At 36.2% G+C, this 13,528-nt stretch overlaps 1 protein-coding gene across 1 annotated transcript in view; it reads right to left on the bottom strand.

Moving 5' to 3' along the window:
* LOC129261671 (ceramide transfer protein-like) overlaps positions 1-11,491 on the bottom strand; it is a 36,969-nt gene extending 25,478 nt beyond the window's left edge. Inside the window, exon 1 of the mRNA XM_054899721.2 lies at positions 11,327-11,491. Coding sequence (XP_054755696.2) covers positions 11,327-11,491 — 165 coding nt within the window. The remainder of the gene's footprint in view (positions 1-11,326) is intronic.
* Positions 11,492-13,528: the final 2,037 nt, after the last annotated feature.

Genomic DNA, 13,528 nt, shown 5'->3' with positions numbered 1-13,528 from the left:
CCGTGGAATAGCCCATATGTATTGCACATGTACAGTCTGTGGTCATTGCATATCTTCTTTTTGTAGAATCACGCAGATATGCGTATGCGCAGACAAGGGGTCCTGTGCAGACTTAGGGTACCTTACCATACAGTATGTTGATTAACACCATTCACATAGTATTCATATCTTGTTTTAGCTAATTGTTAAGATTCATCTTAGCATGAGAATGGTCAATATAGATTAAAAGAAATACTTGATTTGTTGTTATTCTTTATCCCTCACTAGCATTTGACACTCCAAACATTATTGAAACTGAGAGCTTCCAAGTCCTATCTATAATACAGGATATGATTCTTTAATTACATTTGTTTAGAATGATTGCAGGATTGTTTTAAGAACACATTCTCATCTACTTTCTAAAACCAGTTTAGTGGGGACCTGTTTATCTTTATTTTTTCATATTTATTTATTTATTTAAAAACAGGGAAGCCCATTCAACAATGTGTTGGTCTCCCATTGGGCCCTGTGACAATGTACATAGCATAACATAACTGTTATAACAATTCATTTACATAGCAACATCATAAGAGAGGCATGAATAAATTAGTAAGTACATGTGAAGGAAATAAGGAAACATACAATTGACAATAAAAGTACAATTATTTAAAAAGTAGATGACGTGAAAGTAATAAGACGTGTATTGTTACAATTACAATTAGCCAAAATCTGTAAAATTAAGGAAGTAAGCTGAAGTTGTGAGTCGAACAAAAGAATCAAAATAGAGGGCCGAATGTTAATTACGTATAAAGTTATTGAGGTACAGCTTAAAAAGAAGAATGCTTATGGGTCATGATAAGCTAATGCTAAATGCTTCTTCAAATGAAATTTAAATGATGCAAGGCTAATTTGAGATCGTATTTCAGTTGGTAGGTTATTATATAGGGAAGGGCCGTCATAGCATAATGCCTTTTAACGGTATTCTGTGCGACATTTAGGGAGTACGAAATCGTCTAATGGTGACAGTGGTCTCAGAAGTGATCTTGAGTAATCTTGAAAATCAGTTAGGAGACAGGGCACTGGGAACATTTTTTTTTTTACATGGGATGCTGAAGTAAATTTGACGAGCAAAAAAAAAAGAATTCACTACAAAATTGTCATTTTGGTCCTAATAAATTTGACAAGAAAAAATAAGGATTTCACTACAAAATGAAGGTCAGTTTGGTCCAGAGAATTTCGACAAGCAAAAAAAAGGGGGATCTATTAAAAAAAAGTAGGTAATTTGGTTACATTTCTCCATTATGTCACACCTACCAGGATTCAAGGGGGTGCTGTCTATGGAAAATAATACATGCAGCACCCCCGCTTCCCAGGGCCAAGTAAGGAGATCCACCGGGTGTCTATAAAACAAAGACCTAAGACCTAAGACCCCATATATATACTACCAAAAAAACTACAAAACTAAGACCCAACCAACTACAAAACTAAGACCCTGTGTAAGTAATCTTTGGTAATACTCATGGGCATGCAGCCTAGTCTGTGAACCAGACCAAGTTACACTACCACCTATATCATACTTAGACAAAACTACATAACTAAGACCTAACCAACTACAAAACTAAGACCCTGTGTAATATTCATTGGTATGAGTCTAGTCTGTATTCCAGACCCAGTTTGGGCGATACACTTCACCTTTCCTATGTACTCAATACAAAACTACAAAACTAAGACCTAACCAACTACAAAACTAAGACCCTGTGTAATATTCATTGGTATGAGTCTAGTCTGTACTCCACACCCAGTTTTGGAGATACACTTCACCTATCCTATGTACTCAATACAAAACTACAAAACTAAGACCTAACCAACTACAAAACTAAGACCCTGTGTTATATTCATTGGTATGAGTCTAGTCTGTACTCCAGACCCAGTTTGGGAGAAACGCTTCACCTATCCTATATACTCAATACAAAACTACAAAACTAAGACCCAACCAACTACAAAACTAAGACCCTGTGTAATATTCATTGGTATGAGTCTAGTCTGTACTCCAGACCCAGTTTTGTAGATACGCTTTACCTAGCCTATGTACTCTTTTGTATTGAGTACATAGGATAGGTGAAGTGCTTCTCCCAAACTGGGTCTGGAGTACAGACTAGACTCATACCAATAAATATTAAACAGGGTCTTAGGTTTGTAGTTGGTTGGGTCTTAGTTTTCTAGTTTTGTATTGAGTTCATAGGATAGTCAAGCGTTTCTCCTAAACTGGGTCTGGAATACACACTAAACCCATACCAATGAATATTACACAGGGTCTTAGATTTGTAGTTGGTTAGGTCTTAGTTTTGTAGTTTTGTATTGAGTACATAGGATAGGTGAAATGTATCTCCAAAACTGGGTCTGGAGTACAGACTAGACTCTGTACCAATGAATATTACACAGGGTCTTAGTTTTGTAGTTGGTTAGGTCTTAGTTTTGTAGTTTTGTATTGAGTACATAGGGTAGTGAAGCGTTTCTCCCAAACTCGGTCTGGAATACAGACTAGACTCATACCAATGAATATTACACAGGGTCTTAGTTTTGTAGTTGGTTGGGTCTTAGTTTTGTAGTTTTGTATTGAGTATATAGGATAGGTGAAGTGTTTCTCCAAAACTGGCTTTGGAGTACAGACTAGACTCATACCAATGAATATTACACAGGGTCTTAGTTTTGTAGTTGGTTAGGTCTTAGTTTTCTAGTTTTGTATTGAGTACATAGGATAGGTGAAGTGTATCTCCAAACTGGGTCTGGAGTACAGACTAGACTCATACCAATGAATATTACACAGGGTCTTAGTTTTGTAGTTGGTTGGGTCTTAGTTTTGTAGTTTTGTATTGAGTATATAGGATAGGTGAAGTGTTTCTCCAAAACTGGGTTTGGAGTACAGACTAGACTCATACCAATGAATATTACACAGGGTCTTAGTTTTGTAGTTGGTTAGGTCTTAGTTTTCTAGTTTTGTATTGAGTACATAGGATAGGTGAAGTGTATCTCCAAACTGGGTGTGGAGTACAGACTAGACTCATACCAATGAATATTACACAGGGTCTTAGTTTTGTAGTTGGTTGGGTCTTAGTTTTGTAGTTTTGTATTAAAGATAAATTCCAGTTTTGGTAACGATCTAAAAATGACTTTTTACAGAATCTGATATAATGACCACCAAAGTGTCTGTTTATATGAATAAAAATATGTGCCAAAGGATTCTGGAAGAAATTGTGTAATTGCTGAGAAATAAGCAAAATAAGCGCGGATTCGGTCACTTCCGTCGGGTCTTTATTTTAGCAATAATAATACACTGTCCCACGTGTGCCTATCTGTGTTGGTGATCTTCAGTGTGAACATTTTTCAGCGTAGATTTCAAGATTTTACAAAGTTCAGTTTATGTAACCGTACCAGATCTAGATCCTCGATGATATACTGACAATTAAGCCTTGTTTTACAGACCTTCTCATGAAATCAGTGTTTACTGCAAATACTGGAATTTCTCTTTAAGTACATAGGATAGTGAAGCGTTTCTCCCAAACTGGGTCTGGAGTACAGACTAGACTCATACCAATGAATATAACACAGGGTCTTAGTTTGGTAGTTGGTTAGGTCTTAGTTTTGTAGTTTTGTATTGAGTACATAGGATAGGTGAAGTGTATCTCCAAACTGGGTCTGGAGTACAGACTAGACTCATACCAATGAATATTACACAAGGTCTTAGTTTTTTAGTTTTGTATTGAGTACATAGGATAGTGAAGTGTATCGCCCAAACTGGGTCTGGAGTACAGACTAGACTCATACCAATGAATATTACACAGGGTCTTAGTTTTGTAGTTGGTTAGGTCTTAGTTTTGTAGTTTTGTATTGAGTACATATATATAGGAAAGGTGAAGTGTATCGCCCAAACTGGGTCTGGAATACAGATTAGACTCATACCAATGAATATTACACAGGGTCTTAGTTTTGTAGTTGGTTAGGTCTTAGTTTTGTAGTTTTGTCTAAGTATGATATAGGTGGTAGTGTAACTTGGTCTGGTTCACAGACTAGGCTGCATGCCCATGAGTACTTACACAGGGTCTTAGTTTTGTAGTTGGTTGGGTCTTAGTTTTGTAGTTTTTTTGGTAGTATATATATGGGGTCTTAGGTCTTAGGTCTTAGGTCTTTGTTTTATAGACACCCGAGATCCACCTTGCAGTGTAGCAAATGACAACAGAACTCTTCTTTGGGAAGCAGACTTCACCCAGAAGTGCACTGCCATTTCAGATTTTGCGCAAACATTTGACCCCACTATTAAGTGTTCCCATTTTTAAAAAATGCTTTTTTAAACCAGTTTAGGAGATTGTGATAAGAACACTAACAATGCAGTCTTCTTAACTGGTTTTGTAGTTTAGAGGAAACTACATGCAGTTCAGGGAAGTAGATGAGAACAGTGCCTAAATGACCAAATTGACTATGAGTTTCAGAGGTAAAATAGTTAAAACCAAATCAATGTATTTTTACTTCAATGAGAGCTCTACATCCCTAATGCGTTCGATAACCTATGATGCCTATAAATAAAGCTCATTAATAATAATCTGTCGTTAACAAAAAGTACTATGGACTCAACAAACACACCGAATTACAATGAAATATTTCAAAATGCATCCTTTCTGTGCTTACCGCGCTTGTCAGAGAACAAAATAAATCCTTAAAACCTTCAAATAATATTGTTCTCTTTCATTGTTGAGTTGTCAAGGACAGTGGTCATTTGTTGTATGCATTACCTCACAAAAGGAGGATTGTGGCATCGAAATATAGGCCTTGAATAACTTGAGGCACAAGCCCTTGGTTTGTATAAAGTAGAACACACCAAAGTGATCTGAATTTCAAGCCTTACTCGGGCTGAATGGGTAGGCATTTAGAATTCTTGTATTGTAATGCATAGCAGAAGAGCGATAATGATCAGAGGAAAAGACAACTTCCGAAGGAATTTTAGGCCTACATGTTTTGACCATCACACTTGCTCCTCTGTGAACAAAAATTCTGTAGCATGATGCATTTTACTATCAAGAAGTGTGGTGTTGGTGTTGATAGCATGAAAATACTGCTTAACTGAGCTTCAACACCGAGCAGGGTTCAGAAGAACGATACCGATCACGTTATCGATAGACTTTGTCGTCACGCCTCTGCGCTGCTGATCATCTCAACTTTACGTGAGAACTTCTCGATGACGAAAGTGAAATTAGGGGGAAATTACAGTAAAATAAAATCTCATCGAACAGAATGCAAAGGCTGAAATTACTTCAAGAATCCGAAAGAGTTAAATATTATTGTCTATAAAATGTATAAGACTCTAATGATTTGCACTCATCTGTAAAAATCTAATTTCACGGGGATGTCTTATCCTGCTCGTGGGCTTCAAATCACCAACACCAACACCGAACTTGAAATCACGAATTTCCCAATCCCTGGGGTTTGGTGTTGGTGTATGGGGAAATTACACGTAGATCGTCAACACCAGCTGAGATGCTCGGTTCAGAAGACGACATTCAACACCAGCGCTCAACACGAACTGCCGGAAATACGTCATACTTTCTGAGGTCAATCCTAACAGCATCATTTCAAGGACTGTGTTGTGGCTGGTGTTGGTGTTGTCACAACACCAACAGCAGATTTCAACACCGTACTTGAAATCACCCATTGTGTATCGTGTGCCATGACTTGCGGAGAGCAAATCATAAGTTTTTGCTAGACTTGTCTTCGGACCCACACACTGGTTGAAGCATCTATAATGGTCTGTGCCTTAAGACTAGGCCTTAAAAGTCCAGAGATTTGGGTCATAATCAATTTAGTGTTTACACCAACTTCTCAACGATCAAAATATAAAGCTACGGTCACTCATGCATGTGTGCCATGACCCAATCTCCCTGTTTAAACACACAACAAATTTGCCACCATACAGCCCATATTGTGACTGATTAAAAAAAATTGTATAAAAAAAAAATTATGTGTAGTTTTCAACTGCCTAGTATGTTTATAGTTGCCAATTGCCTCTTTCACAAACCTCACATGATATGATTAGGCCCCATATATTCTTACACTGCACTTGACTTTAATACACTAACTTCAATTCTCACAACTTAAAAGAGGTTTTGTTTAAATTTGTTTACTGCGTTCACCTTATACCCTGAGTGGCACAACTCGTATGTGATATCATGTAAGGCATACAATCCCAAGTCTTGTGAGAGGCATTTTGTGAATTGAACCTGCATAACCATTACAGAAATGACAAAATTGAGCCAAATAGATGTTCCTAAATTGAATACAACTTAAAAAAAAAAAATTCTTTTTTATTCTTTGGCCCATTTCTGCTGCTTATCTGACTCTTCTGCTCTCAATTGAGTAATTTCATGAAACAGACTTTTGCCTCAAAATCAAAGGAGAGGTTCTTTCTGTTACATTAAAAAGCAAATTCATTGTAAGACTACCGGTATACAGCATGAATTGTCATTTACCTACAGTAGGCTAAAAAAACACTTATGACTCTTAACACTCTAACAGAACACAAACTAAACTTATGTTAGAGTGTTAAGAGTCATAAGTGTTTTTTAGTGTGGTAATGAGACTGCATGTTGACACAAAATGTTAAGAATCAAACCTCAACCACTCATTAAGCGGTAGACCAATAAAACATAAAATTAAATAGGTAATTGTTAAACCAACTTTAATGTGTGGTCTAGTGTTTGACAAGCAATTAAATTTGGATTAAGTAGTAACTAGTTCATTTCCTCATTCTTATTACAATGCAATATTTACAAGGTAGTGATTACCAAAATTTGCATTAAAAAGATAGAGCCAGTGCCAATATTCAATTAAAATCCAAATTCAGAAAAATCAATATTGCAATCAAAATTTCACTTTGATGACATAAAACAGTAATAGTTAACTTTGGTACTCAAATTCATAAGTATTTTCTTTAACTTGTACATTGTATTTCCATCACCTCTTAGAGGAAACTTAATATTTTGGATGCATTATTTTGTAGGAATAGGTTTTTACACAAACACCCTGAACTGCACAAAATTACAATGTAACATTTTTGGTACTAATATGTATAATTTGTTTCACATTCTTTTGCCATGACAATTTGACATTACAAGGCTTTTCTATATGGATTTATTTCTGGTTTAAAATTGGCCTACCAAATCAAAACAACTTATTATTGATTTGGATATTATTGAAGTAAATCAGTGAAGATGTTAATGCTTGAAGTATTGAATCGCACTCTTAATTACAAGTTTACAATCGGACAAATCATTGTCTGATGTTTAAACACTCTCTATGAAAACACTATCATCATCTGTCTTGCTACTCCTTTGTCTTCAACATAAGTCAATATCAATATCATTCAAGGGGAAGGGATATTTATTGTAAAAGAAGTAACTTTACATATATTCTGCCCTTTCTAAACATTTTTCTTCTACCTTTCTTCCGGGTAAGAATCTGAACTTTAGAACGTACTAATTATAATTTGTGTTTAGGACATTGCGCTATTCATGTATTAACTGTTCTGGGCCCCGTCTCACAAAGAGTTGCGATTGATCCGATCGATCGCAACTATGGACGGCCAGCAATGTCAACATCTACTATGCATGTTTGTTTAAAATATTTTCCAGCTATGATGTATATTCATGCATTCATTGTTGTCTTGAAAATTCACTGTGCTTCTCTTTGTTTACAAAGGACATTGTGCACATTTCCTGTAGAAAAAATTATAACACTGATGGATTTCCATACAGTTATGATTGATTGGATCAATTGTAACTCTTTGTAAGACGGGACCCAGAACACTCAATTCATCATGGATATTTGTGGTAGTCTTGCATATGCAACATGGAATGAGGCCTGGGGAGTGTTTCATCAACATTTTCATCCGACAAGTTGTCAGATCTGACATCTTTCTCTGATGATGATTGGCTGAGAGGTACTGTTACTATGGTAACTGTCGGATAAAATGGGACTTGTCGGATTAAACGTCCGACAAGTCCTTTCATGAAACGCTCCCCTGACATCTTTCTCTGATGTTGATTGGCTGAGAGGTACTGTTACTATGGTAACTGTCGGATAAAATGGGACTTGCCGGATAAAACGTTCGACAAGTCCTTTCATGAAACGCTCCCCTGGTATTAAGCCAGGGTGGGGAAACTTTAAAGCAGCATGTAACAAGATGGTTATTAGAGAAGTCAAGAGGACAATCCTCCATTTGTTTCTTGTGCTATGATCCCCTCACACAAAGTGATTCATTTATCATGTCTATATACAATATCTTCGCATGTGATACTGATTCAACATTTTTATATAAAAGCTCTTTTTTGATTATCCAAGGTTTTGGAGCTATTGCTTGAAAGCGCAGCTGGAAAACCTTTTATCTTATCCTGTACTTTGTTCACACTCTGTCTGCAAGGCCATTACGTAGGGTTCACATCAATCTAGGGTGTTGATAACAGTACCATACCAGTACAAAGCCAAAGTGACACTTCTTTGCTTATCTTTCACAAAGCTTTATAAAAGTCATGCATGACAAATAATTGGCATATCATGGGGAAAGTTTTATTTTAATATCTGTTTCCAAAAGTTTTCCAAAGTATTTCCCAATCTTCCCAAAGGTAATAGTTTGTGAATTACTCAAAGTCATATTCATAATCATAAGTTTTTAAATATGTTAATATGATATGCTTTGAGTAATTCCATGGATCCTACCAGTGAAATCCATAGTAACTCCAACGAATAAATAAAGTATTGTAAAATTGTGCTATGAAATTGCTTGCTCAAAAGCTGGCTCACTTTGAGCACAAGGTGGCGCTAGAGCACTCAAGTCATCAGATAAACTGACACGTGCATGCATACAGCATGAGCCATTCCAACACTAAAGATAACAGATATATTTAAAGTTGTGTCTTTCAAAAGGATTTCCATGATTTCCGCACGTCTCTAATCTTATCCTCTGACCTTAGTTTAGAATATCCTTTTTCTCTTGAGGAGGGTTGATTGTACTCTTTCAAAATTGGGGGAATTGAACCTTTCAGATATAATGTAAGAAATAATCTGAGTTATCATTATGTTTCAGCATTATTGTGGGGGTGGTGTATGCAATGATAGTCCTACCTAATACCTTCTACATAATATCAAACAAGTCATTTCATCTTTTTGATGCTCTTTACCCTGGTGAAGAAAGATTCCATATGTGGTTTATTAGACTGTGAGTCACAAAATCATTTTTCATTCCTATCTTACCAACGATAGTAAAGCTATCTTATTATTTTTGTTTCCTCTGCTAATTTTTTTTTTAATAACTTAAATAGTATATCTATACTGCCCTCTCTCATTGATGTGTCAATTTTCTATAAAAAGGGTGCCTTAAACACAAACACGATGGGTACCCCGTAGGATTGATTCTTTGAATGCAATGAGCGCTGCTGTGGTAGCTCGTGCTAAACTTTGGGCTATATTAGTTGCGCTTTGTATCCTCTGGCAAAAAGGGATATATGTATCATTATTATTTTTATTATCCACTCTCCATACATGTATCATATGATGTAATCCTGAACTGGAAGAGTGATCAAGATTTTGAAGGGATTCACAACAAGTAGAGAGCCTCTGGCAGTCTCGCCTGCATTATGTGATTCAATATAGCAGCAGTGCTGACTTTGAAAACAACTATAGAAGAATCACTTTTAAAAAAATCATTCATATGATAAAAAAATACTATGTTCACTTAACCTAAATGACATATGACCTTGATCATGCAACCTAAGATTTGTGCAAGATGATCAGGGTTACTTGATTACCCCTATGTCCACATTTCATGAACTATCCATAACATTTCTAAGTTATGATGGCAATTCAACAAAAAAAAACCAATATAGCCAAAGTTCATTGACCTTCAATGACCTTTGACCTTGGTCATGTGATCTGAAACTCATGCAGGATGTTCACTGATACTTGATTACTGTACTCTTGTGTCCAAGTTTCATGAACTAGATCCATATACTTTCAAAGCTTTGACATAAAAAAAAAATGAACCTTGGTTAAGATTTCATATTAATTCCCCCAACATAATCTAAGTTTATTGACTCTAAATGACCTTTGACCTTGGTCATGTGAGGGATGTTCAGTGATACTTGATTACTCCTATGTCCAAGTCTCATGAACTAGCCCCATAAACTTTCAAAGTTATGATGGCAATTCAAAAAATACCCCCAACATGGTCAAAGTTTGTTGATGACATTTCAAAAACTTAACCTTAGGTTAAGATTCGATATCGTCTCCCGATATTGACTCCCCCAACATGGTCTAAGTTCAATGACCCTAAATAACATTTGGCCATGGTCATGTGTCGTGAAACTCAATCAGGATCCTCGGTTATGATAACATTTCAAAACCTTTAACTTTGGTTAAGATTATGTTGACGACATCGCTGTCACCGCCGTCGGAAAAGCAGTGCCTAGAGTCTCGCTCTGCTATGCAGACGAGACAAAAACTAGAGATTGGCAAAGTCTCACCATGGTATTAACATCCAATGATTGGGATAAGAATATAGTACTGGTACTATCTTATCAAGATAGCTTTGCACATTATACAAATATACAATGACACTCGAGGATCTGGCTAAAACTATTCGCATCGAAGGAACATCACATAGTACTATTCTCCCGAGGGCCATCGGCGAATAGTTTTAGCCTGTTCCGAGAATGGGTCATTGTATATTTGTTTTATATCCCTTCCACTCATACCATTTTACAGCGACACGATTTTTTATAAGTCGATATAGAACAATCGTTGAGAAGTTGAGAAAATAATATAGGTCTTGGCGTATGGATCGTCTGTTCAGCGAGCGCACCTGGCCCGGAACCTGGTTAGTGCAGCTCGCCGAGAGTTTCCCGTGGCATGCAGTGGAGAGTACCGTCTGGCTGAGCAGGGCTCTGCTCACATCGCGCCGCACAGCTCGCGAATCGCGAGGTAGGGTGGTGTCAAAAAAACGTATTGTTCACTTTTTCCCTAGGGAAAAATGGACTATGCATGACGTCAGCAAGGAAAATGAACTATTTCATGGCAAACGTTTTTCGTAGTAAAACTATTATTTTTCTCCTTGTGTACACTCTCAATACAACGATCTTAAGTAAGGGATATATTAAACAATGTAAAGTGGAAAAAAGAAAGTTGGGTAAATGAATACCCGATAAATATTGGTTCCTTGAAGAGTAAGAGCATCACTGTCGTACAGATGTCGATAATGGTTGTAGGGTGCCAGAAGTGTCATCTGGCAGGTCCGAACCCTACATACGAAACTGACTTTCATCATCTCCAGCATCATTAAAGGCAACACCATGACCATCTTCATCATAATCATGACCTCCCCCTCTCTTCCTCTCCTTCCCATCTCTTCCTCCTCCTCTTCCTTCACCTTCCCCTCCATCTTCTTACCACCAACACTGCCACCATCATCCATATTCATACATATGTCACCAAATTAAAAGTACCATTCCCTCCCTCCCCTTTTCTACCCTCCTCCCCAGCCCTCTCCAACTTAAACCAATTCCCCTCCACTCCCTACATCCTTCTTTTTTCTTCCTGCCCTATGCATTAATAACTGTTGCCTGTTGTTAATTAACTTTACTCTTGTTTTTCTCCATTCAACCAGAAGCTACTTATAACTCACCTTGAATTATGACTACTTTTTATATACGATATATATTTGTTCATTTCTAACGTGAACGTTGTTCACATGTTTGCCACTATGTCAATGATCGTCAATCTGTTTAAATACTTCAGTGTAATATTTGAGTGCCTATAATGCATTTTGTGTGTTTATAATATAGACACATTTACTTTTTAATAGCAGAGATGTTGTTTTTTCTGTCTGATGTTATCAATATAAACATTTTGATATCTTTTTTTGGCCAGAAAATAACTCATATATCTCTATCAATGGCTTTACATTAACAATCTATCTGCTTTTGGAACATTGTTCTGGAGTGTAAGGTTTAATCCTATATTAATATTTTAGCTATTCAACTCCTATGGTTATCTGCCATGCTCGCCGATACATTTTCGGGCAAATCCTTAAATACCGATCATTCGGTTTGTTGTTTTTGGGCTTGTCATCGTCTCTAGCTGAGGCTATCTACCACATAGCATTTATTCATAAAATTATGTAACTTATACACATGTTATTTGAGTATCTTGCATTTTCTATATTGCTTGGTTTGTTGCTAGCAGGAGATAGGTCTTCTTGTTTGCCGAAAATGTTCGGCTCTCCAATTTGTCTTGCTTACAGATAGGCCTTGCTTGCCGAAATTCTTCGGCTCACTAAGTTATCTTGTTTGGCTCTCTGAGCCTGTCATATACTCACTGTTTACTCGCCCCCCTTTTTTCTTTCTTTTTATACCAATTATAGCTGTATCTCATAAAGATGTTCATATGTTCAAATATAATTTAGCTTTTAGGATCTTGGAGGGCCAATACCTGGGTTTTTCATTTTTGTACTTGCATGATTTTCCTAATACTTAGTTTATATTATTGCCTGTATAAAAGCTTCCTTCATAATGCTTCAATACTTCATAATAACTTACAACAGTTTGACCATTTCGTTGCCTACAATGATTTGGAACCCTTATTTTGGCAATCATTGGTCAGTGATTTTTACACTGCAAATTTTGCATATTTCTTTTAAACACCAAGTTTTGCTTGTAAAATGGAACTTCAATTAACTTAATTAATGCTCTTGGAAGTGATAGGCCCGGTATACATAACGATTTTCTCACAAGCAATAACAGTACTTATTCCTCCCTCATAGCTTGTTATAGAAGTAATCATGGAAATTGTTATAGAATTTGACTTCTCAATATAACTTCAATTTTATGTCGTGAAGTATATCTTCAGTATTTGTATTTTCTGATTATCTGGTAATCGCGAATCAAATATTTTCATATATAGTGTGATATTTTGAATTTTTATGCAACAGCTGCATTATTGTTGAAGTTTCGTTTCTCTAAAATCACTTTGTGGTTTTAATCCATTCTTTTCCTCTTCCAAGTTTATTTGCACAAATATCTCTTCTCCTAGATCTGTGACCATGACACCTTTATGATGTCTATACGTATCGTAATACTGAATACTATGTCAAAGATGTATAACTAGATTGGAAAAAATCTCTTTTCTCAACTAGCTATGATTTTGTTCTTTAGATTTCTGTGTTTTCTATTCTCTTTTTGACCGTACTTATACAATAATTTGGCTGCAAATCTGCTGATTTATTTGCAATACAATGCTCAGGACAACATTTTCTGTGCATGAATTGTTAATATTGACTTTATCTGAATATACTTTCATTACTTTGGATGTTTCATCCAACATAATTGCCGTTTTTTGCATGGCTTTACATGTATTTGGTATTATTGTTCAGTCAGTGCGTCTTACAATGTATTTTCTCTCTACATGTATTTTGTGTCTTAATGAAATTGCCATTCTTATTACTTCTTGGTCT

Source organism: Lytechinus pictus, chromosome 5, assembly GCF_037042905.1.
Source record: "Lytechinus pictus isolate F3 Inbred chromosome 5, Lp3.0, whole genome shotgun sequence".
NCBI lineage: Eukaryota > Metazoa > Echinodermata > Echinoidea > Temnopleuroida > Toxopneustidae > Lytechinus > Lytechinus pictus.
This window is presented reverse-complemented; position numbering and strand designations above follow the sequence as displayed.